We start from the raw sequence: 24466 nt of genomic DNA, 5'->3' as shown, positions 1-24466 counted from the left end.
ATATATACACTTTATCCAGCTTCTGACATTATAGGTCATCATGCCAATGAAAATTTTTAACAATACAATAAAATCCTTCAAATGGAACTCTTTATGAATGTAATTCAAGAGACCAGACAATTTAATTTCTGAAATTTATATCACTCATGTCCATAATCATTTTACATTTCACACTTCATGCTCTCGAACATTACCCTAGAGAAGACTAAATCTTTTTGTCACATATACTATTAAAGACACTAGCCAGGTTTATAGAGAGTTACAGAAGACTATAATAAGATGTAAAATTCAGTAGGTAATAAGTTATGACATTTGCTAACTAAAACAATATTCAGTCTACACTTATGTTTGATCCATTCAAATACAATAAGTATTTGGATGTTATATACTACACATTTCATATACTTACAGTGCAAAATAAGTGAGAATTTTTTTCCTGAGCATTTAGGAAATTAAAATCCTTTTTCTTTATCATTGATTGCAATCCATTTAAAATATACTCCCCATATACCTAGGCTTGTCAAGACTGTACAATTAAGACAGGCAAAAGTTTGTAGATATCAGAAGCCCAATCAGGAATCAGAAGGGTTATTGAACATCTCTAAAATTTGTCCCCATTTTTCAAGTCTAAGGATATAACAGGATTTTGACTCATACCAGAAAGTTCAGGAATTACATTTTTTTCCATTGACCAAACACTCCAAAATGTACAAACCACATGCCTTCCAAAACAGAGAAACAGCCTCTATTTAAACAAATTGTAATACATATTTCAACTTACTATTCTGTAGTTAATGTAATGCCCAGTGAGCTGTGCCTCCAGACATAGGAGAATAAAACTTTTAGGAATGTATTTTGGGCATTTTGTAAGGAAGCTGGACTCCTTACAAGTTCATATTTTTCTCAAGAGCTACAGACCATGAGTTTCTAATTCAATCTTCTCCTCTGTTTGCAAGATATCAGGTTCTACTGGAGGAACAGGTGGTCTGAGTATAATCTCTGGACCTCCACCATAGATTGACTGAAGAAAATTCCATGTTTCTTCAGATATTTGTCCAGAATCTGCACCTGAAAACATTTTTAAAATTTTAATTACTATTTAGAATAATTCTTTCACGATTTCTTTGAAATCCATAACAGATACAAAAAGAAAAAAGAATATAGACTCAAATTTAAAACCTTAAGCTGAATTTGTGCTTTGTATTGCACCAACTGCCAAACCCAATGACATATTTTGTGTTAATTTTATACTTCTTGATTCTTACAACTACCTGCTCTAAATTTTCCAGTAGTTAACATACCTCAAGCATAAAACACATGAAAGTTCTATGATAAACATCTTATCTGATATTTATTAATAAAGATGACAACTGGTAGCTCTTGGTCCACCGGAAACAATGATTCTCATTAATATAAGGACATGCAGTCCCATCAATTACACAGTAAAGTTCAAGGACTCAAGATTCTTGTTTCATCAAAGAAATTAATACTGATAGTAAAGAATAGAAGTGTGAGAACCACGGTGAAATTCTCAGAACCCCAGATTGAAACCACTGTTAGGACATTAACAGCCCCACTAATGCTCCCTGTATGTCAGCCTGATTTCTTTTCATTCACCGATTAAAGTCTTTGCTTATCATTCCATTCCTTTGACTAGAGGACCCTCTCCTGTCTCAAGTCAGCATCCAACAATCATTTCCGATTTTCCATAACCTTTTATAGTGGCAAAGGGCAAGGGAGCATCAGCACATTGCCCCTCCAGGTTTTAACACAAGGATCCTGCCTGATACATTTGAAGTGATTTCTTCACAGTAACCTAGGCAGAGAGAACAAACTTTTGTTCTACCAAAATAAACTCCCTCTTCTTTAAGCAACTCATTAAAAACCTGCCCTGCAGCAAGTTTTGACCAACATCCTTATTAGATACTATTAATTTGTCTTGTTAAGCCTAATTTCAGCACCTTCCTGCTTAAAAACAAACAAACAAACAAACAAACAAACAAACCGCAGCACCATAACAAGGGGACTTCTCCCCCTACCTCCTGTACTTTTCTGTCCTCACCACCTGCTCCAGTGGGCCTATTACTGTACTTTATGTATAAAAAGTTTCCAAAGAGGAAGGGTACAAAGAGCTGCATGTTTGTTTACCTACACTAACTCAACCATGCAAAGCTTCATCTGGAAGTCACGATGCAGATCCTGTGCCAGTACTAGTGATGTTATGCCTCAGTTCTACTCATTTAAGTTCAGGTTCTCAAAAAACAACTCCCATCTCTCTAGGCACAGGAGTAGATCTTCACCCCCTTATCCAGATTCCGGCTCTTCTAACGGTCAGGTTTAACCAAACAGGCACTGTGAACTAATGCACTAGGATCAGGATCACAGAAATATGTAATAATGTACACTATTTAGTGGCACTCCCACCTCTTCTCTCATGACTTATGAGACAAAGTTTCCACAGCCTATTCATCATCATTTCTACCCAAGTTCTAATTTGAATCAGTGTAGCTGAAGGTAAGTCAACAACTGGCTAATTTGCTATCAATTATTGATTCTAAAAGGATTCATTTTTTTTTGCTACACATCAGTCAGATGCTTTATACCTTGTATTTCAATTCTACATTAGCGCTTAAATCATTAAAATGTACTGCAAAACTCATGAGTGCAAGAACTCATTCTTTTTTAAATATACTCTTCACATTTTACAATTGGTGAGGTTTACGCAGGGCCTAGTGGCCTCCAGTGAACTGCCATTGGTAGGTCCACTGTAGCTGAGGCATTAAGTTAAACTGGGAAAAAATCCAGTTAAATAAATGTTAATCTTAATCTTCAATTTTTTTTTTTAAGCTAAGCTACAATGAATTTAAATATTCATAGGAAGTCTAAAGTCTTCATAAAGGAGGCCATATTAGAATATTTTTCTCTGTACCTACCAATTTCAGATAAATGGTATTAAGCATCTGACTGTGAAGAATAATAAAAAACCCTGTATCTTTGCATGCTAGAGTAGTTTTTGCAATGTACAGTGGCAAGCAACTTGCAGAAAAATGAGCAACAGGTTTTACTTACTGTGGTTTCTTTCCCTCTGTCAGAAGTAGCTCTCAATTCAAATTAGGTTTCAGGATTCAAATGACTACATACAGTTATATGACACAGTCTAAAAGCCAAGCATCTCCCAATTTACATTAAGAAAACCCAAATCAATCCAAGTGATACACAGCCAAAGCACACTTTCACCATTTTAAAGTTACTCTGCACCTCCTTCTACACTCTCATCTGCACTTGGATTAGTCTATTGCAGATACTAATTCTTATTTTAAGAATAAGCTGGTCCCCCCTAAATGCACACAACACAGATTCACGAGGAATTGCCATTTTACAATAACAGTTAAAAAAAGAATTCATAATAAATTTTCCAAACTTCAGCAAATACATGAGCCCAAAGCTGCATCAACATTGGACACCTACCTTGTTTTAGAACAGCATTTCCACATTTTGTTACTGCAATCTTAGCATTATCAATAGGACCAGGAGGATCTAGTGTAACAGAAATATGATTAAAATTGGGAGAGCTGAAAACAAGTGGCAGGTTGGAGGTTCTATTTTCAAATGGAAGGAGAAGTAGTTCGTTTGTTTACTGCTTGTTATTGTACTGCTTAACAGTACATTCTAAGTTTTTAAAAGATAATCAGAATTTTAATTAAGAGAAAGTTTTTCAAAGCATTCATGATTACAGCAAGTCTTCAAGCAACATAAGACACAAATTAATCCTAATTCTTACCCCTAGCAAAATTGTCCTAGTGCAGACTCTGACAAGACTGTAAAACATTTTATCAGTGTTTCCATTACAAAACTTTAGAGGCACCTAAAGTAGGCTACAGTAATATTATTATAGTTGTTACTCAGTTATCTATGAGTTTAGGTTGTGACAGTGAGGTCACCTTTCCTCCAGAAGCCATAACATTATCTATCAGTTTGCACAGCAAAATCTATCCCCCCTTGTACTTAGATCCAAATTTCCTGCTGCTGCTAACAGCAAACCCTCTGCAAACAAGCAACATACTTTCCACAACTATGCCATTATCCATTCGTGTGAATTATTTGACTATATTCTGTCATTTGGTTCCTGGATATATTAGTAACCTATAAAACCCGTGTCTTACATGTTTATTTTAAGAGCTTTTGTTGCCTTCTCTATCTGTTTTTCCTACAGCCTTCTACCAAAGCAGAAACAGTACCACTACCTGACAACAAAAAAAGAAAAGATTACCCATAATTTGAAATGGAGCACAACTTACCACTGTCTTTAGCCTTCACAAACCCTTCCCATTCTCTGAACCATTGCATACTGATGCAGTAAAATGTTGATGGAGATTCTTCTTCTTGGAATGCTCTATTAAGCTGAAAGGAAAAAGAAGCCGTGTTTTTCTGTTGTCTTTTTTCTTTAAACTACTGAATTCTTTTAACCACTGCAATTATTAACAGCATAATATTACACTGCTACAGAACATTTTAAAGAACTACTGACCATCAGAACAGTAAACACCTGGTGAATTCCCAAGGTGAGATTTTGATGTAGTGGTAGTCTTCGTATTAAAAGATGATTTATTCTTTACTTGAGAATTTACTTATTTTTTCCTGAAAACAGCAACAAGTTCTTCTTAAGCACAAGTGCTTACCCATCAGACACCACTGGATAATTACTGTGAAGGCTGAACTTTCAAGTAGCAAAAGCAAGCAGAAAACTTGTTTTTGTAAAGTAAAACAAAACTGTGTTTTGAAAGATTTGCTCCATAATTTTATGGAAGGTTCTTTGTGTGATGAACTATATCTTCATCTATGTTTGGTTTTTGCCCTAATACTTTGAACAGATGCCAGGACAATTCCAAGCAAGGCATGGTGAACTAATGCACTGGGACTTTTCATGACTTTTCTTTGCTTCAGTTTAAAAAACATGAAATGTTTTTTGTTCCTACTATTTTAGAATTAAAACAAAACAAAACAAAAAACCACCACATCATGGTTTTCTGAGTTTCTGTTGCAAGGCAATGTAAGTGACTATAAATTACAAAAACCAGCTAAGTAAAGAATCTTTAAATAAATTTGTTTCTATCATTGTAAAAAAGATTTTTTTTATAATTAAAATTTTTGGAAGTTTAACATTTTATTCTTTTTCAGAGAGTGCAGATCTTTTCACAATGTTATTAAGAACATGCAAAAAGTCACTTAAACCTTTAAAACCTTTATCTTTTAGCTGTGTAATAATATAGTTATATTTCCACCTTGAAGCCATGAACCTAAAGCATCAACGCAACTTCCTAAGGTTTCAGAAAGAGAAAGTTTTGCAATCATTCCCTAAAGCAATCATTATAGAGGACAACAGAATTTTCTGTCTGATAACCAGTAACAATACTTGCACAATGGTGCACATATAATCATTGTTTATGCTAGAAAAATACTGATCACAAAAGCAAATGAGGTTCACTCAATGTTGTTAATAATAATTACTATCCAGTGGTAACCCAGACTAAAGAAAAATAAATTACTAAGAAGTTTAAATAGCAGTTAAAACACGGAAAAGCTGACACAATCTCTGAAGTGTGATTAAGGCACAGATAGAACTGAAAGAACATCTGCAATTCTATTTTCCTCCCTCTCATGAGGGATTAAGATAGCAGAATTGGGACTCCAATATCTCTGCATTTATTTTCACTGAAAACTTCAAAGCACATTTTTGGTTTAAGAATTACAAAATCATTACTACTAGTTATTTTACCAGACTCATGCACATAAATCTCTAACTCATGGAAAATATAGTAGCTGCTTGATACTAATTTTACAGATCCATTACAATACTAAGGTATCTACTTCACACTGAATTATTTATGTTTGTTTATGTCTCTAATGATATCTTTAAAGTTAGAACTAGAGATAAAGATTATGATTAACCTTTTGCTGGCACAATATTATTGCACTTAAACCTTATCAGATTGCACATAACCAGATCACTGGCAGTGTAGAAAGAACAACTGCTCATGTGGCTGCACTCTATTTCCATACTATAAAAAAGCAATTTAAGAAACACATTAAATATTTTCTCCAAGTACATTTCCATATAAACAGTTATCTGGGATATCACAAGAACATTACTGTTGCCAACAGGAAAGAAGGGATTCTATATAGGTATACAGACATTTAATAAAGTCCATTTGTTACAGGTATCACTCATGCACTTCTGGTAACCCCTTCAGTCAAGTCATGAATATCAGGTGATGTCAAAAAGCAGAATGAATAAGTGTTTACTTTTTTACCCGAATAAACATTTCCAATTCATTTTTCCTTCTTTTTTCAATTCTTTCAGACTCTATTTGGCAGGTATGACAAACATACAGATGGTTAACAGCTGGTCCTCCTCCATACCTGCAGTAAAAGTAAAAAACCATTAACCTTGGGGAAAATACCATGTAAAAAGATCATCCACCTGTAGACATCACAAGTGTCAGCTTCTTATAATATGTAACAGAAGTTTGATACATACTAGTCTCACTGATCCACAAATGCCATCATGTGTTTTCCTAGCAATATTTTGTACTCTGTCCTAAGACACAACCATCTTCCAAGTTCTGACTAAAGCTATCTCAAACTCTGCTGTATCACATACTTGAAAAGGTGTTACTACGGGAAGAACATGTCAGTGAGCAAGTATTCTGTTATATACACACCATGTGTGATTTTATTAAGGAACTCTAAGAAACAGAATATGGAAATGTTCCAGACAGTTCTCTTAAACATGTTCCTCGATTCCATTGCAGGCTCTTCATCAGTTTGCAACCTCCCTGACATCAGCCTCCAAACTTGTTTATTGTTTTGCTCTTAAAAAGTTATTCTCCATGACCCTCCCCTCCGTATTTTCCTTCTGTGGAACAGCATACATGGAAGTCTTCAGGGGCACTGTTACTGAGAAGTACAGGAGATAGATATATATATAGAGAGAGATGTATGTCTGTGTGTATATATGTGTGTGGTGTGCATGTGTGTGTGTATATATGTATCACTATAAACATGGGCACCATTTGCTAGCCTGGAAACTAGAAGCCGGATAAAGAATATATTCTTGAATGACTAGCAGCCTTAAGAGATGCATTTACTACAACAGAAAGGTCAGGTTAAAATATACATCAAGATAAGGATATTCCAGGTTCTACTTCCTAGTTTAATAATTATTTTTGTCAGAGCTGTGTTCTCTTCCAATTTTGTTTCTCTTCTAGAACTTCAGATTTTATTCAAAAAATCTTACATTAAATGAGATAAAAGAGAGTTCTCCTAAGTATAGCAACATGAATTAAAGTTCAAAATATGAAAGTACTTAAGCAAGAGTTAAAAATAATTGTTTACTTAGTGAAAAAAATTAAACAAAATTCTGCCATTGAAGGCACTTGCTTTTTTTTCCGCTTTTAGACTTGTATGTTTGTCAGTCCATAAAAATAATTTGGGGTGCTCCCCCCCCCAAATACAGAAGTGTTGTATTTTAACTGAAAATTAAAGCATTATTTCAGTCCAACAGCACTTGGATATACAAGTTTTTTGGTATATACTCAATCATCCCAACTTAACAAAGACATATGTTTCATAAAATGGTCACCTACCACTTAAATTGCACCTCTGAAGATGACACTTTGTCTTTAGACTGCACTGATCAGTTCACAAGTTTTTAACTAAAATAGGTCAAGTATGGATTATACTATATTATTGTGAAGCAACTCTGAATTTGGAATTGAAAAGGAGTAGTGCCACATGAGCAGCAAAATAATTGGGACATGGACTGGCAACTGGCGTTCCAGACGAGTATCTCCTTTTCCTTAATGCTATCTCATTAAAAGTCAGCTTCCACCATATTTGGCTTCCTCACCCTAAATTCTTAACCACTGCAGCCACGGTACTCTCCCATAATTCCCAGATAACAGCAAGACAAAAAGCAAAACATGGTTGCTTCAGAACTACTCTATATTGAAGGGTGCATGTGCCAGAGGAAGCCAGACAGAACAGACAAATGTTTAGCAGTAACAATTCATACCTCTTTTCTACCTAGTAGATTACTCTAAAAATCTGGAGGACCCCATCATCTCTGGGACTTATACTTTTCTAACAAATGATTGAAGTTTGACATCTTGTTAAAAAAGTTAATAGAGAAGGGAAATTAATGAGAGGTTTAAAAACATTTTCCTTCAGATGTAACAAAAAACTCTGCATACAGAAAACGGATAATGTCTTTGTTGGTTGGAAGAAAAATTCAGTACATCTAGGAAAGTGGAAATAAGCTGGAAATTGTTTCTATTTTTCATTTGTGTCCATTGAAACTTTAAAAGAAAAAAATCCCAACCCTTTAGCTATAGTGCTTAGGTGGCAGAAAATCAACAGCTAAAAACATTTAATGCAAGTGCCATACAGAGTCCTTAAGGTCATCAACAAAGCTCTTATGCAGCTCTTTGTTACTTTAAAAGGAGAAACTTGTAAGAATCCCTCCTTTATAAGTGAGCACTTAAACCTGATCTACATTAAAAAGTGTGGAGTAGTTATAAGGAATGCTTAGATATAAGTTATTTTGAAGCAGTACTGGCAGCTGAGGCTATGGATTCAAAGCCAACATAAAAGAAAAGCTGTCTCAAGCCAACAAGAGAACAGGAAGCTGCTACAGAGAGGTCTTTCAAAATACCTCTTGCAAAGCGTACTTTTGCTGACCTACTTTGTGTCATTTTGTACATACCATACATGTTTATTGGTTTAATACTCAAGTATTATCCCAGTAACACACTACTTTCTGTAGGCTTTTAGCATTACTTTGCACAAGCAAATTACATAAATTGGCCGTTTGCAATCCCTTCACTTAGCTTTGTGCCTAGAGTATTTATTTTTTTTTCTGAGCCACTAATTCTAAAGCCTGTGCTGCTTGGCACATTTGCTCTCAAACTGAATCACTGGATTTTTTTCCAGTTACAGTACAAAACTTACCTGCTATACAGATTATCCCATATATTTTGAGGTAGCATTACAACTAGGTCCTCTATGAAGTTAGCTTTGTGTGGAGGAACACCTGCAGAAGCAACAACAACAACAACAAAATAGTTAGAGGTCTCTAAATAAAAAAATAAAACCCAGAACCTTTCAATGAACTCAGAGAAATTGTGTGAAACAAGTTTTACCACAGTATAATCTATTACTATATTTAAAGAGACCACTCTAATTCTGGTCTTCTATGAGGCTGAAAAGTTCATTAAAAGTAGAAGCCAACTACATGAAAGATTAAAATTAAAGGGCTAGAATCCTTTTTAGATACTGATCGCAAAATGCTTAAGCTATTCAATTAGAATGTTAAAGAGTGATTAAATAATTTGTTTATGCATGTAAACATATTAGCAAACCGTCTATTCAATATTCACTTATTTGCTATAGACCTTTTTTAATTGCTTCAAACACAAACGCTTGAAAGTAGTGACATTTTGAGCAAGGCAGAAATAGAGGGGCTTGCAGAATTAGAAGCGTTGAGTTGAAGCACATGGTAAGCAGCAATGTGCTATGCAGGAATTCTTTTGAATAGGGAAAATCTAAGAGTTTGGGCACTTGTACGAGAGTCATCTGCTGTAACCCTGCGCAAAAGGAAAGCCACAGCCACAACGGCTCACATGTACACACTTTGCAAATTGCTACAGGGGCACAATATTCCCACATTAAAAGTTTGGTTCAGCAACAGGGGCAGCACCTCTAACTGCTAATCTAATACAGCTGTATTTTTTATTAGAAAATAGGTATAACACCACCACATAGTAATGATTTATTGGAATGTTAGCACTCAAATATGGATATTTCCCCAAATATGTTTTGCTTAATGTAATTCTCTCATTCTTATTAACATCTAGCACAATGCAAAATTTTTATGCTCCTGTACAAAATATACAGAATTACTACTCTATTTTCACACTGCTATGCACTAGATACTCTGTATCAGACCAATTTCTTGTTCCGCAGCTTTCAAACCTTCTTGTTGCTTCTAGCATGTAGCTGAGAAAAAGATTTAGATTGGCAGACCAAAGTATTAAGGATGATGATAAAGTGACAGGATTTTTAAAAATGGAATATACATGTTTAGGAAGCAGGCAGATAAGCCAAACTGTTCCTTGCTAAGAATCAAGAAAGCTTATAAACAAAATCAAATGTGCAAAGAAAAGAAAAAAAAAATTAGGAGAACTTCACACAGCATCATTTCCAACTAGTTAGCTACTAAAATGACAGAAATAATTTACTTAGAAGTTACAGTTCTAATTTACCGAAGAAGTTATAGAACTTATAATATGAACTTACTATATTCAAATCCCTTTTTAATTAAAACAAGTGTACATCCCTGTATAGCTACTAGTCGACAGACAAATCCTTTTTAAATGATACTCAGTTACAGTCTCACCTCCATGCATACAGAGAAAGTCATTATTTGAAATTGGTCCTGGCTCTGCAAAAGTCTTGAATTTATTTAACCACTGTCTGGAAACATAGAACTGCAGAAGACTTGGTTCCATCATATTCAGTAGACCTGAGATCCTCCGTCTCTCTCTCTGTGCTTCTTCACTGCTCTTTCTATTACCGAAATAGAAATCATTAAACAAATATATATCCTTGTGTACAGTGCAGATAATTTACTTTGTGAAAAGAAAGCAGTACTTTCAAGTAAATTACCTGGGCCATGTCTATATTTCAAAGTTCTACTAGCACAAAGCAGTTGACTTAACATGTGAAAAACTTGCACCTTTTACACACAGCCAGAGCCACCATCTAAACAAGTGGCAGGAACCTAGACTATCTCCTTACAGAACCATGTGTCACAAGAGTCAGCACAGTTAGTACAGAGAGGGAAGGGCAGCAGAGACTACTTGCTCTGTTAAACCTATGCTTGTCCCTAGTTCTGACAAGCCATGGCACAGGTGTTATCATGCTCACAAGAAAACTTTTGCCTGCTTTGTTCAACAACTCAAAAGATCCCTGACAGTTCCCATTCAACCCACCAGCCTGAGAAAGCAAATAGTTGGACTGCAACAGAGACAGCAGACTATACTGCAGAGGTGATTACTACCACAGGAGAAGGAGATAAGGGTCTGCCCATCTGCCCATTTCCTCTATGCGTCTTTTGAGCTAAAGTTTTGCAAGCAGTACTCCTTGGGCAGATGTTCCTTACTTACCTTCAGAAGTAAGGCTGAACAGTAAGTAGATTGGGTAATTCCCCTACATTTCCTGTATCCCCCTACTTTTCTCATTGAGCCTGTTGTTGCCATCCAGCTGGAAGTATCTCTGCTCTCCTGTTTTTAGATTGAATAGAATCTCTCTTCTCCAAAAGCAGGTTTGAACCATTCATTCCATCCTCCAAAACTCTGACCTGAAACTTGACTCAGCATCACGCAAAAGCTGGGCCACCTCAGTTAATTTATGGGCTCAAAGTTGACTCAAATAGCTGATAGAAAAGTTTCAGGTAGACCTAATGGCTATAGCAACAAGGCTATTTATAGTATAGCAAAACAAGACTGAAAGAGTAAGAAAAAACAAATGCTATGAACCCAATTAAAATACATTACCTGTTTAAATTCAGATCAAAATTATTTAACAAAAACCTTAAGGTCTGAAAATGAAATTCAAGTAGGTAAGTTCACTTTCCAGCTGTAATTTAAAAATGCATACACCTCCTCTAAGCTTCCTAAAATGCTGAAAGAACATCTATGTTGTGTGTGTGGTAGTGTTTTGTGGGTATATTCTTTTTTAAAACCAAATTTTATGAATGCTATTATTTTATAATTTATTTTAATATGTTTGCCCACAATCGACTACAGTGCTCTTTCTTGGCAATACAATATGACTTCCACACTCCTTTTAAAAGACCTACTGAGTCAGACTCAGGCTTAGCTCAGTGGCAGGTACAAGTGCTCCTAATGGAAGTTAAAACATTCTCAGAACACATCTTATTTCTTGTGCAACTCTGACACAAACTATCTTGCAGTCAACTTCTAGTGGAAATTTGATCTTAGTACCAGAAATTTAGAATTTGAAAATTGAGTTAAGTTACTTTTATTATTTCAAGTACAAAAATTCCTTAGACTGAAGATGATAATAACATGACTTCTCGCCTTTCATTTCAACTTTCAGGACAAGACCAGCCTATAAATTCCCTGAAATTAGATTACAACACAGTAAAACCTCTGCTGTTACACATCCCATCTGCTAAAGACTTTCCACAATTCCCTTTAGAGCTCTAACAGTTAAGAGTCTGTGTGTAAAACCTCCCCTTGTGCAGAATTACTTTCCTCTAATTGAAAATGAGGTAATTGGTGGCTAGTTCTAACAGTTGCTTAAAGTTCTCTTTCTAGTCATCTTACTATGCTTTATTTATGCAGATTTAATTTTAATTTTAAGATCCATACGTGTTTTAGCAGTGACAGAGCAAGTGTTAAGGACATAACTGAAGGATTAAGTCTCTCTCCAGCATAGGCTTTTCTGGTTGGTCCAATTCTTCCATTATAATTCTTGTGGGGCAGCTAATTTCTGGAAGCTGCCCAACTGCTTAAAAAGTTATTTATGTACCTGACTTATATGAGTATGATCGTACTTTTTATTTCTTACCGATAGAAGAGAACATAGGCTTCTGCGTTTTGCACTGTTGATTCCGATACTTCCGTGACACTCTGGTCATCAAATTCATACCACAAATTATTTAAATTGTTGCGACAATAAGCTATATAATGTCCACCTAGAGTGTTAGAAGCAAGAGTTATTAAAAAGTGTCCAGAGCTGCCCATTTTACTCTGCAATACATGATAAGGAAGTAAGTCCCAAAAAAGCAAGTCTTAAATGGGAGAAATATTAAATCACTAGCAGACACGATCTGGATATTAACTTCTCTCAAGCTCAGGATCAGCTTTTTTTTCTGAATTTCTATCAGCTAGTGGAAAGTTGCACACCGCTTTCAGCATACTCTTGAACTCTTCAAGCAGCTTGTTGACTAATGCACTCCTGAACCATGATAGTCAAACCAGAGTAAGACTGTCTGAACAATTTACCCTAATCAGTTTCCACAATGAACTCTTCAAATCTTTGTATGCTTTATAATAGAAATTAGCATAGATGTGTAACAGCTACATGATATCAAGACCATACTTAACTGCGTTTTGAAGACTATTCATAATGTATTTTAAATTATTACTATTTTAAAATACATATTCAACTGCCAATACTTAAATAATCAAATATCTACTAAACTGATTATGAGAAACATCATTCAGCAAGCACTAAATGGAAGATGAAAAAGCATCCAGAAAAAATGGAAACAACTTCATCTAAACAATGGATACCTCAAGTCTGGGGAGTATGAGGGTGTGGGTAGCTTCTATAAAAATGTATTAAGTTTCTGGCTTCAAACTTTTCTTTCTCTTATTTTCCAAATGTTACAAATACTGGAAGCACCTAGGCAGAAATGAGCTTGACATATAGCAATAAGACCTTTATTCAGCTACTCATCACTAACCATAAATAGCAGTTACTGCCTTTTTGGGGGTTAATTGGCAGCAATCATCCAAGAGAACGTATTTTTAAAAAATTACTGGCATCTTTGTGGTGCTTTGTGAACTAAAAAGCAAGGCATAAAAAGCATCAAAACTCTAGACAAACAGCAGCTGTGTAGAACAGCCAATCAACTGGTCATCTACTGGCACGTAACATTATGTGTACATTTATACTGCTCACTTTCAATAGTGCATATAGGTTTTTTACTTAATATTTGAGGATCTGTTAATTTTTTTGACCTACAATTTTATTTAAGTATGCCATACAATTTCAAAGATGTGTCAACTCTTTAAGAGCAAGCCATCTTATGGTTCAGGTAAAAATCACAGCATTTATCTTTCACATTATAATTACCAATGCTATTCTATTTACCCTTCAGTATATGGATATCACCCTTAAACAGAAGTGCTGATGTGAATATCAACTGCAAAGACAAAACAAACATCATACTTACTGCTGGCAGTTCCATGATGGCAGATGACAGATAGGAGATCATAAGTCACTATTTGAGCTGGACTGTCCTTTGCAAGGAAAGGCTGAAGATCAAGGCCTTCCAAGGGAAAGGACACATGGGTCCCAATTTTTGTGGAAAACATAAGTTCATGTCTAAATCTTTTGAGATGAATGCACAATATCTGTAAGAAGGATCGACAGATTCACGCAAGAACTATACATGCTACTATTCGATATTTAATAACTGCACTGTGCATGCCATCTTTTCCTTTTATTGTCCCAAAAGGATCACTTTTCTCTATGGCCTGAGGCAACTATCACAAGCGCTGTGTTCCACAGATTTTTTTCTTTTTTAAATCAATTGCAGCTCAAGGAGTTAGAAATGAATTTGTAATTATCAAAGACTTATCTTACTGACAGTATAAAAACCCCAGTCCTGAACAGTTACTAACACTGATGCAGCAACGAACATACCTTTTCTCTTCCTAAATGCACCTATTGCACAATCTTGTTACGAGGGACATTAATTCTTCCTGATTACTGCAGCTATCAACTCATGTTTTGAAGTATAAGATTGGATTACTTTTAAAATGTGAAGTTACAAGCATTACTTATACAAAAGATTTCCAGTCTGGTGTGGTATTTAATTCTATGATCTACAGTATAAGTAAGTTCTGCAGGCTGACAGTAACAACATAGAAAAACCCCATTCTTCTAACTTTAGTTTTCATGTACAACATTCGTTTTCTTACAGGGTGAATAATCAAACATTGCTCACATTCTTAAAACAAATGTCAGTATGAAGATATGCTTTCACCATATAACATTATAAAAACAATTTACTCCATGCAACTCATTAGTCTTACCACATTCCTAATCATGCAAAAAAAGTGCTTTAAAGTGCATGCAGTAACAGTACCTCGGGAAATTTTTGCACTTTGCAGAATTTCACTCCATTTCTTAACCTAAGCAAAGAAAAAAAAACCCAAACCAAAACAAATCAAAACAACCAATACTTAGTTCTGAAAAGGTTTTATTTTATTGTGCTAGATCAGCAAAAGTCTTAAGCTGAACATTACATTACTAAACCCAAAATATTTCTGGAATGTAGACTAGACACGGAGTAGCCAAAATGATACAAACAATGACGCTTCAGAAGAAAAGACAATCTGTACTGCTGAAAAATTCAAAGCAGCAAGTACAGATAATCAAGTTCCATCTAGCTAACAGTTTCTCTTAGCATAAAGGAAAGAACTTTAAGCTTCGTAAAAGCTGATTATTCAGCAAAGAGAAACAAAAATAAACTCAGTTGGTTTCTTAAGAAATTACCCACAGCAGATCACCAGTTATATAGCAAGGAATAACACTCCTTTTCCATAAAGGGCTTTGAGCAGTCTTCAGACCACTTCTGTTTCTTGGTTCTGTAGTATTTAAAGCCATAGTGTATTTATTTATTTTTAACACACTGAGGTGACCTACAGCATATCAGTGAAAACCTGCTAGTAATATAGAGGGCTAAAAGCTTTTATTTTATCAATTAAAAACAATTTAGAAAGATCTAAAATTGTAGGGAACATGAAAAAGAATTAAGCACATTTGGTTTGCAATATGGTACAGTGAATCAGTGCTTCCTGACTCCTGCACCTTTATAATACTGAATTTCTGACAGCCAGAACACAAGGTAGTATCAAAAGATTAATAGTACTATGACATATCCAACAGAAATAAATGCCTCCTCTTGACTAACAGAAGCATTAAAGCACTCAAGACAAGTTAAAACAAACAAAGGTAAAAGCCAGCTTACTTCTTACACCTTCCACAGCTGTACATGTTATCACCTGCAAATATCAGGGAGAAGAAAAACAACCATCATTCCCTAAATCCAAATAGTTATCCTTCAAGCACATATATTTGATATGTAAGTTTCAAGGGAATTTATCTTTAGGTTGCATTCAATATCTAACAGTCGTAAAAGTGTTGCTATAGCAACTAAATAGAAAGGTTCTTAGGTTTTACATTTTCAACTATGAAAAAGTACAACATAATCTGAAGAGACAATGCTATATAATTTAAAAGGGAAATAATTTACTAAATCCAAATTGAGGTTAGGAGAATGAGTATTAATATAGTGGTTTCTGAAATTTTTATGAACCTTCAGTGGATAAAATTTCATTAAACCAAATTCAGATTTACCTGACATTTCTAAAGCAGCTTTTATGGGCATTTCTTGCCTCAAATATTCAGTTGAGTGAGAAGCTTACCTTTTTGAAATGAATGATCCCATAAGAGCAAGGAATGACTGTAGTACAGTCTAACAGGTGGCCTTTGCTTAATTGTGTGAAGCTAAGAAGATATTAATCATCTTATTGTGACAGGAGGAAAAGACCCCAGAAGAAACATGTTCATGTAATTAACCTCTTACCCTTGAGCTCATCTCTGGCGAAAAAGGCAGCAAGACAATCTTGTAAGGTTACAACTGGACCCCAAAACCAGCTAGGAACACATGAGACAACAAACCTGAAACATCATTGACAGAAAAGAAAGAAAACCAACAAATGTTCTGCCAGAAGAGCAGAAACTGGAATTTCAGAAGAGATAAATAAATAAAACAAGGTAAATATTATTTACCTTTTGAAATATTCCATAAAAAAAGCTATCCATCCCTGGGGAGCGTACGCCTCTCCACATGACCCTGCCTTGACTAGAGATGTCTGATGACTCGCAGAATGAAGTTTAGCAAGATCCTCCTTACCTGGAATAGGTAAGGACAGATCCTGAAAGGTCTCCAGGGTTACAGACAGCTAAAGAAGAAAACAAGTGAAACAAAATAGAGTTAAGCTTGAAGGGAAACAGCAATTAAATTGAGTTCTGTAAAGTTCACTCGTAACTACTAAGTCACTGTATAGTTGAAAATTCCACTAGGTAGCAAATTAATCATAAATAAGGAGATGTAAGAATTCATTTTCTAAAAAAGAGGAAGAAAAAAAATAACATTTTAGAGCAATCTTGCACATTGTTATCACTGAAACTTTTTTTAAGTTGTTATTAATTATTTGTCTTCTTACTAGTCATACAAAGCACTACCATTTTTGCCTCAGGCTCCTGTTATACAAGCTAGTCTCAGAAAGCTTCAGCCCATTGTTCTGACGGTATTTTACTTTGACATTATCTTGACCTGATGTAACTGGACTTGCTGCAAAAGAGACCCAGCTGTGCATTTCCTTTCTCTCATGCTGGATTGAGTGATCACATAGTCACAGAGTATAAAATCAAGTAAACTTTAAAAATTCTTATTTGTTTTTTGAACTTGCTCACAAGATTACCCTGAGGTCTCGGTATTCTTAGATGTAAAACAATGGGAGCAGTAAGGGCATGCAACTGCATCAGGGTTAGGTTTAAACCTTATGTTGAGAAACTTGTCCCCAATGCAAAGATTTGGATATCCAATTTTTTATACTATTGCCTTGAAACTGAAGTGGTCCACTAGATATATTTAGATAATTGACTTTTTTTAAAAGATCACATGTGCTGTTCTAAGTAATTCTATGAGGGTAACTTCAGAAAGCAATTAATGATTCATATCACCTTTAAAAGTAAGTGTCTTTACTTGGATTTTTTGAAAGACATGAATTTTCTTAGCCCCAGTCTACCTAATAAGACTGCTATAGCAGTATGATTAGACTACCGTCTTTTACTTTTCTTTGTAACATTACGTACCTGAGAACTTAGGACAGTAGCAGGTATGCATTAGGATATTCAGAACATTACTAAAAACTAATCATACCTAAGTGACATTGAAGAGCACGCCTCTTTCTCCATCCTTGCTGTAACCAATTCTCAAAATGTTATTTTCAGCTCTGAGTAAATATCCAGCTCAATGAATGCAAGCTAGTCTAAATACAAAGTGCTGGTAGTAGCTGCTATTACTATTTGAGTAAAAAAGTACAAAACAATCTGACCTTCTGAGGAAATCTGCCACAAAAGAATAAAGTTACCAGAGAATGACTGTATTCATAAAGCCGTAAGTATTTGTATTGGGGAAAAAAAAACATATTAAAAGATAGAACTTCCCCTCCTTACTCACCCGATCACAAGTCAAGCACTGTACTGAGCTTATTATAGTCCCATCAAATATATCAGAAATAACACTCCTGTACTTCTTGCGCTTCTTCCTTTTTGGTGATGATACAGTTGAAACTGTAAAATGACAAAAATAAAATGCTGAAAGTAAATCAAGATACAGTGGATTCCGATTTCCTTCAACTTTGCATAATATAATTAGAGATCACACATATTTAAGATTAAATTGAGTCAAGCCCTGTTTTCTATTTACGAAGTATTTATTAGAAATTACAGAACCAGATTACTGCTAGTACCAGGCAATTCATGTAGGTTCCTCAAGTAGTTTATGGGGGAAAAACAGCAGAAAATTTTGCCTCATGTTTAAGTAAAACTCAGACTGCCAGACTTGAAATCTACAGCCTGCTGCTACAAGATTAATCTTGGCAGGAATCGCCCAAGGTGTAAACTTAAAAAGGCACATTTTATCTGACATTTAGTTTGATCACATCTTTCCAGGAAGTTTTAACCATGTTGGGCTAAAGAGCTCTTACACAAGCTTACTGTATCACAACACTGATGACAGTGGGTTGAAGTAGACTAAATGGACTACTAGAGTCTGGCCTAACAGCAGCTTATTAAAAAAAATAAAGTAAAACTCCAAGCCAATAACATGCGCTCCCCACCCAAATCCACTACTAACTAGGTAAACACACCAGAGCAGTCTCTTGGGCTCTATAGATTACTGGAATGGTGGGCTAAAACGAAGACCACAAAACCTCTTCTGGAAACAGTATATTACCCAAGAGACCACTCGGAAGTCTTGTAGGAGTCAAAGGCAAACTTTGCCAAAATGCTGACAGCCAGTAACAAGATAGGCAGCAAAACATAAAAATAATTACAGTAAGAAGGAAACTGAATTACTCCAATAAATCTTTCACATAGAACACAAGCTCCCAAGGCCCCTTTGTACATAAAGTGTTTGCCCATAAGCAAGTACTCTTGTCTCTTTACTGTCCAGCAGTATTATATATTGTCTATATATCATCCCATACCTAGAAAGATTTCTAAAATAATAAAAAAGTCTGAATTCAAAAGTATCTCCAGCAGAAAGAACAGCCACTAGAAGTAATCTGAAAAACCCTCTTTTTCCACAATATATCAGATATATTTTATCACAGACACAAACTGTCTCATAGAGCTTTTTGCCCAGAATTCTCTAAGGTTCCTTTCAATCACTCATTTTGTCACTAAACTGCTTTAAGATGGTTCTAAAGTCTTTATTTATCAGTGATGTGGAGGATGTGCTATATTCATCCACACTAACAAACAGTAGGAAGAAATGGAAGATGCTGACAAGAAGGGGCATCTTAGAATTGTGGCACCCAACAGACACCATGTGCTTTCAGCAAGGGAGAAATGGAAAAGAAGAAGGGAATACATGTGTTGTAATTAGGTATTAGCCCCCTGACACAAGTCCTAGAACACTAGGGAATTCCCCTAGCATTATGGAGAATTAAAAAAACAACAACTTGTGAGCTTGCAAATGGCTGCCACACTACTCTCCTAGTCAGTTCTGCATACATATCTGTTCCCTCAACACTCAATAAAGACGACCAAGAGTTAAATTTTTAGGAAGTGACAAAAATCAGTCATCTAGATTGGAACAGACCTTTGGATATCATCTGGTACAGCCTGTGTTCAAAGCAGCTCTAGCTGAACTTTGGAATATCCATCTCGAAGAACCTCGGGGTACCTCTGGGCACCTCTGGGCTCCGGCTTCTGTTCCATTATTCACCTACTCATTGAAAGATTTTTTTCCTTCCATCTAATAGAAATTTTCCTTTCTGCAACTTGCTTCCATTTCTATTTGCTGCATGGCTTCAAGAAAAGTCCGGCTCTGCCTTTTCTATAACCACCCACAATGCTGATGACAACAGCAGTTCCCCTTTAGCCTTTCCTTCTCCAGGCTGAACAAACCCAGCTCTCTCAACCTCTCCTTGTACACGACCAACTCCAGCCACCTAGTACCTCTTCTGATAGACTCACTTCAGTTTGTCTAAAACCCTCCTGTAATGGTGAAGCCAAAACTGGAGGCAGTAGTACAGATGCAGTGTCAAAAATGCTGAACAAATGAACCAAGGAGGTCAATGATTTAAATCCATTAAATCGTCATTCAACATCAGTGCTAAAGCATTAAAAGGATAACATGAGCATTTTCAGAACTTACCCTGGACAGCCTGCTGAATGAAACAGGATCACAATATTAAAGTTGTGGGAGCTTTTTGTTTTGGTTTGGTTTAATGCAAGCCTTAAAAGCATGTTCCAAAAGACAAGCTTTTATTAAAACAGACTACTGTTAGACAAATAAGGGGGAAAAAAAATTATATATTGTTCCTTGTGCCCTAAAGCTGCACTGTCTTGTATCTAAAGGCAGTAAAAGTCTAAAAATTCTGGATGCTGATAAACGCATCATACTAGGGAAAGTGCCAAAAGAAATACTTTACGCAGCAGAGACAGTTACAACCAGAAAGCAGCTAGCATTTACAAGTCTATCTACAGTATAGATACACATGGCTCCTTAAACCTTAATAGACTAAAATGTTGACTTACTGAACTTCTGCTGAAGAACCAATGTACTTGTTCTCTGAAAACCATTAACTTTCCGGGGGTACTAACTTCTCACACGTTTCCCCTCTCTCCAAACCAGTGCAATTGAAAAAGTTGTCTAAAAATATTATTCCATCCTCCCAAAGCAGAGGCAAATACTATTCATGCTTCAAAAGAATCAAAATTTTACAGAGTAAAGGGAGTCTTATCATATGTCCAGCTCACATAATGCTCCCTCTCCTCACAAGGGATAGGGGATAAAAAAAACCCTTAAGAACAATACTGTATTGCTATGCAAAACACAAGAAACAACAAAATTGAAAACTGTAATACAGAGCAATTCAGTACCAGGAGGGAGAAAATAAAGGGCCTATACCTTTTTTGTGGACTGGTGCCAGTGAAGAGCACGATGGGAATGATTTTGGAGGACTGTTTGATAGACGTGAGTTCATCCCTTCATTTGATGATGAAGTTTGAGCTGCAGATACATCATTCATGTGGACATCACTGATGTACTCTGCAATTAATATTTGCATTATTTCATAAATTCTACCAAAAAATTTACTTCAGAATGAACAGACACAATGGTCTTGTAATTTATTTAACCACACTGTCAGGTCACTGGACATTTAGGAATGAAGCACCATTTCAATTCACATACCTTTTAAGTTAAGAACAAAACCAAAAAACCCCACTCTTCTGGGTTATCTGAAACCTTACCCAGTACAAATCTTTAGCTTTTCAAGGGAATTCAAATTGAATTCAGAAAACTTAAACTAAAAAAAATAAATTAAGAAAGTGCATTGTTTACAAGTAAATCCACCTACCCTATTTGACCTATGCCTCTACTGTATTCTACAACTCATTTCCACTCACACAGATATTCTAGCTAAGAATTCAACTATTTCAATAACACATTAATAATGTATTACCTGAGAATCTGCTGTGTATCTGTACTTTGACAGTTCCTTGATTATTTAAACATTCAGAGGTCGCTGAAGCAGTGTTTGCGTCTTTTTCCAAGTCTTCCATAGAATTTGTTTGTTTAAGCTTGTTGCTTGGTATTTTTTCTTTCTGCCAGTCTTTGGATGCGATTGAGTTGTTATCATCATCCTGAATTAACATGGTTGTCTCTGCAGGATCCTCTAAGACAGGTTTAAAAATAGCGTCATTTTCTGTTTTATCACAGGTACCACAGGATTCACAGGTCTGAAAGCCTACATCTGACTGGCTCTTTTCTTCTTCCATACTCTCTTCAACACTCATCGGATGGGCATCTTCCAGTTCTACAACTGGTTCTTTAAGTTCTTCATGAAGCAAATCCATTAGACAACGCAAAAATTCTTGGGCATCCTAGGATTTTAAACAAATTTTACAATATTATTCCATTATATTTGGAAGATATTAAAGTTATACCAGGAAAAGATACAGATAACTAAAGCAAAAGCTATAGCTGGCTGTTAAAGAAGAATAAGGTAAATTCCTCTGTCCCAGATCTAATGTTCAAAAGAAATTTCATTTCCAGACTGCATATGTTTCCTGCATCCATTTCTTGCATGTCACATGTAATGTTATCATACAAGTTTCTTCCAAAACACTTAAATTCCCAAAAAGCTTATTTCAACAACTTTAACAAAAATATTGCCATAGCTTACACGAATGATAAACGTTACTCAAGCAACTACCAACACTGTGGCCAGAATCCAGCTATGCTGGTAATGGAATGCTTCAGGGACAGTCTTCTAAAACGTTACGCAGCATCTTCAGCAAAGCAACCAGAGCCTTGCTTTCACTGGGTATGGAAGTTCCAATTGCATCATACTGTCAACAAGATTTTAATTCTTCTTCTCAAGCCTGAACAGGATTCCTCAACTATCAGTGTTTCCACAAAGAGCTGTCAAGTATTACTACACGTCTAATCCATATTTGGCAATATCTTAAATGCCACCGAATTTCAACAATCCAGGCAGCAGGTTGGTGGTTCCTGGCAATAGAGAATATCTAACAAAGCAAGCACAGGAGAAAACAATAGCCTCTTCTTGGCAACTACTACTGCTTTTTCCAGTTTCCTTGTATTTGGTTTGTTCGTAATAACAATTTTTGCTGCTCAACATTCCCATTCATCACAGCAATTACTTATTAAGCTCACAACTGCTGACTAGAAAACATCCTTTCTCTTAAAAACTACAACTATCAGATTTGAGTTTTGGGTAATGAAAAAAATCTAATATGCCTATTTGCTGGTAATCCTTTAAAAAAAAAAACAACCTCAAATTAACTGATAAACATTTGTCATAGAGCAAAAGAATTCCTTTTTCTCCCTGAAGATTGGACATGGCTGCCCAACTGGCTGCCCATCTTGGCAAGGCTGGGCAATAGGATAGTGTTGGTCATGAAAGACCTTTATTTTAACTGTTGCCATGAAACCTACTAAACATACAACTGAAGCATGATCCAGGCAGAACCTAAAAAGGTTCTCATTAAGTGTTGCTCTGCATGGAAAAAGACATTCCCATCAGTGTTAAAAGCTGCAAGAACCAAGTTTCCATACAGTTTCTTTTTAGTTATCAAGACTGATTTTCTACTTTTCCAGAAATTCATGTGGCTCTTAAGAAATTCATGAGTAAATTAAAAAAACACTGAGATTACTATTTAAACATTTTCTTTATAGCTACATGCAGCATTTGAACATTAAAACGTGTTCTAATCCTCCAACTCCACAAATATGAAACATGCTAACTCAAACAGCAAGATTCCTTTGAATAACAGCAGATTCCTGGAAGATATTAGTAAGCTTTTCTAATTACAGGGTTTAAATTTTTCCTCTAGCCCAAAAGCTTTTAATAAAGTATTGCAAACTGTATAAATTCAGCAAGATACTGTATGAAGGATCAACTGAAGAATGCCTTTACTATATAATAATCCATGCCTATTTAACAAGTTACCAACTGACAGTTCCCACGATACTGCTTACAAAACACACATCGGTGGTTTTGTTTTGGTTTTTTTCAAAGACACTAAATGAAAATTGGATACTATGTATTTATTTTTTAAAAAAACTTAACTGGTAGATGCATATAAAAAAGTTTATTATATTCTTTTTTATTTCTGAACACCTTTACTTTGTTTTCTGGGACTGCTCAAATATTAGCAGCATTATTTCACAAAAGGAAAAGGTTTAGATATATGTTATTTTAGTTTTCCTGAAAAAAGGGAAAAGGAGTTATTCTTGAAAGGCCTTCAACTTCTGAGAATTTGGTATAAACAAACATAATACCCGACTTAACTGTTGATGGTTCCGTTCCAGATGATCTACATTTGAAACATATAAACTAAAGTTTATGTTGCATTTGCTTTAAACAAATATAGGAAGCATGGTATCTTAAGCATTAGATTTAAAAATAAGACATAACTTTATGGTTTAGGCAGATTTAAAAGATATCAGAAGGTTTTACCTGTTGAGAGTAGCCTCGAAATGTTGGATTAACAGTTTTAATTCCTTGAAATAAACCAGTAGGAACAACAGAACCAGGCCTAAAGAAAAAAAAAGGTTAATATATAAATATATATAAAAAAGCAAGCATTCAAGTGGACTTTTCTATCTTTACTGGGATCATAATTTTACCTGCAACTGAACTATAACACATCTAACACCAATAATATTAATCTTAACTAAACGTAATATTGGTATTGAATTATTAACTATACTTTTTTTTTTAAATCTGTCATCTAACAGAAATAGAGACTGTAT

At 35.3% G+C, this 24466-nt stretch overlaps 1 protein-coding gene across 11 annotated transcripts in view; it reads right to left on the bottom strand.

The window, feature by feature from the left end:
• Positions 1-76: 76 nt before the first annotated feature.
• The window catches only part of USP33 (ubiquitin specific peptidase 33), a 43576-nt gene continuing 19186 nt past the window's right edge, over positions 77-24466 (bottom strand). For 6 of the 11 annotated variants that reach the window (XM_052800480.1, XM_052800475.1, XM_052800476.1 and 3 more), the window contains 16 exons: positions 24171-24249; positions 21648-22068; positions 21092-21232; positions 18131-18243; positions 16676-16847; positions 16469-16573; positions 15851-15884; positions 14966-15011; positions 14048-14228; positions 12655-12781; positions 10457-10626; positions 9010-9091; positions 6312-6420; positions 4299-4401; positions 3469-3537; positions 77-1068 (listed from right to left, as the gene is read on the bottom strand). In XM_052800480.1, the coding sequence (XP_052656440.1) occupies positions 911-1068; positions 3469-3537; positions 4299-4401; positions 6312-6420; positions 9010-9091; positions 10457-10626; positions 12655-12781; positions 14048-14228; positions 14966-15011; positions 15851-15884; positions 16469-16573; positions 16676-16847; positions 18131-18243; positions 21092-21232; positions 21648-22068; positions 24171-24249 (2110 nt within the window). In that variant the 3' untranslated portion in view covers positions 77-910. Of the gene's footprint in view, positions 1069-3468; positions 3538-4298; positions 4402-6303; positions 6421-9009; positions 9092-10456; positions 10627-12654; positions 12782-14047; positions 14229-14965; positions 15012-15850; positions 15885-16468; positions 16574-16674; positions 16848-18130; positions 18244-21091; positions 21233-21647; positions 22069-24170; positions 24250-24466 lie in introns of all 11 variants that reach the window. The other 5 variants (XM_052800481.1, XM_052800477.1, XM_052800482.1 and 2 more) reach the window with 3 other exon arrangements.

Source organism: Harpia harpyja, chromosome 11 (genome assembly GCF_026419915.1).
Source record: "Harpia harpyja isolate bHarHar1 chromosome 11, bHarHar1 primary haplotype, whole genome shotgun sequence".
Lineage (NCBI taxonomy): Eukaryota > Metazoa > Chordata > Aves > Accipitriformes > Accipitridae > Harpia > Harpia harpyja.
This window is presented reverse-complemented; position numbering and strand designations above follow the sequence as displayed.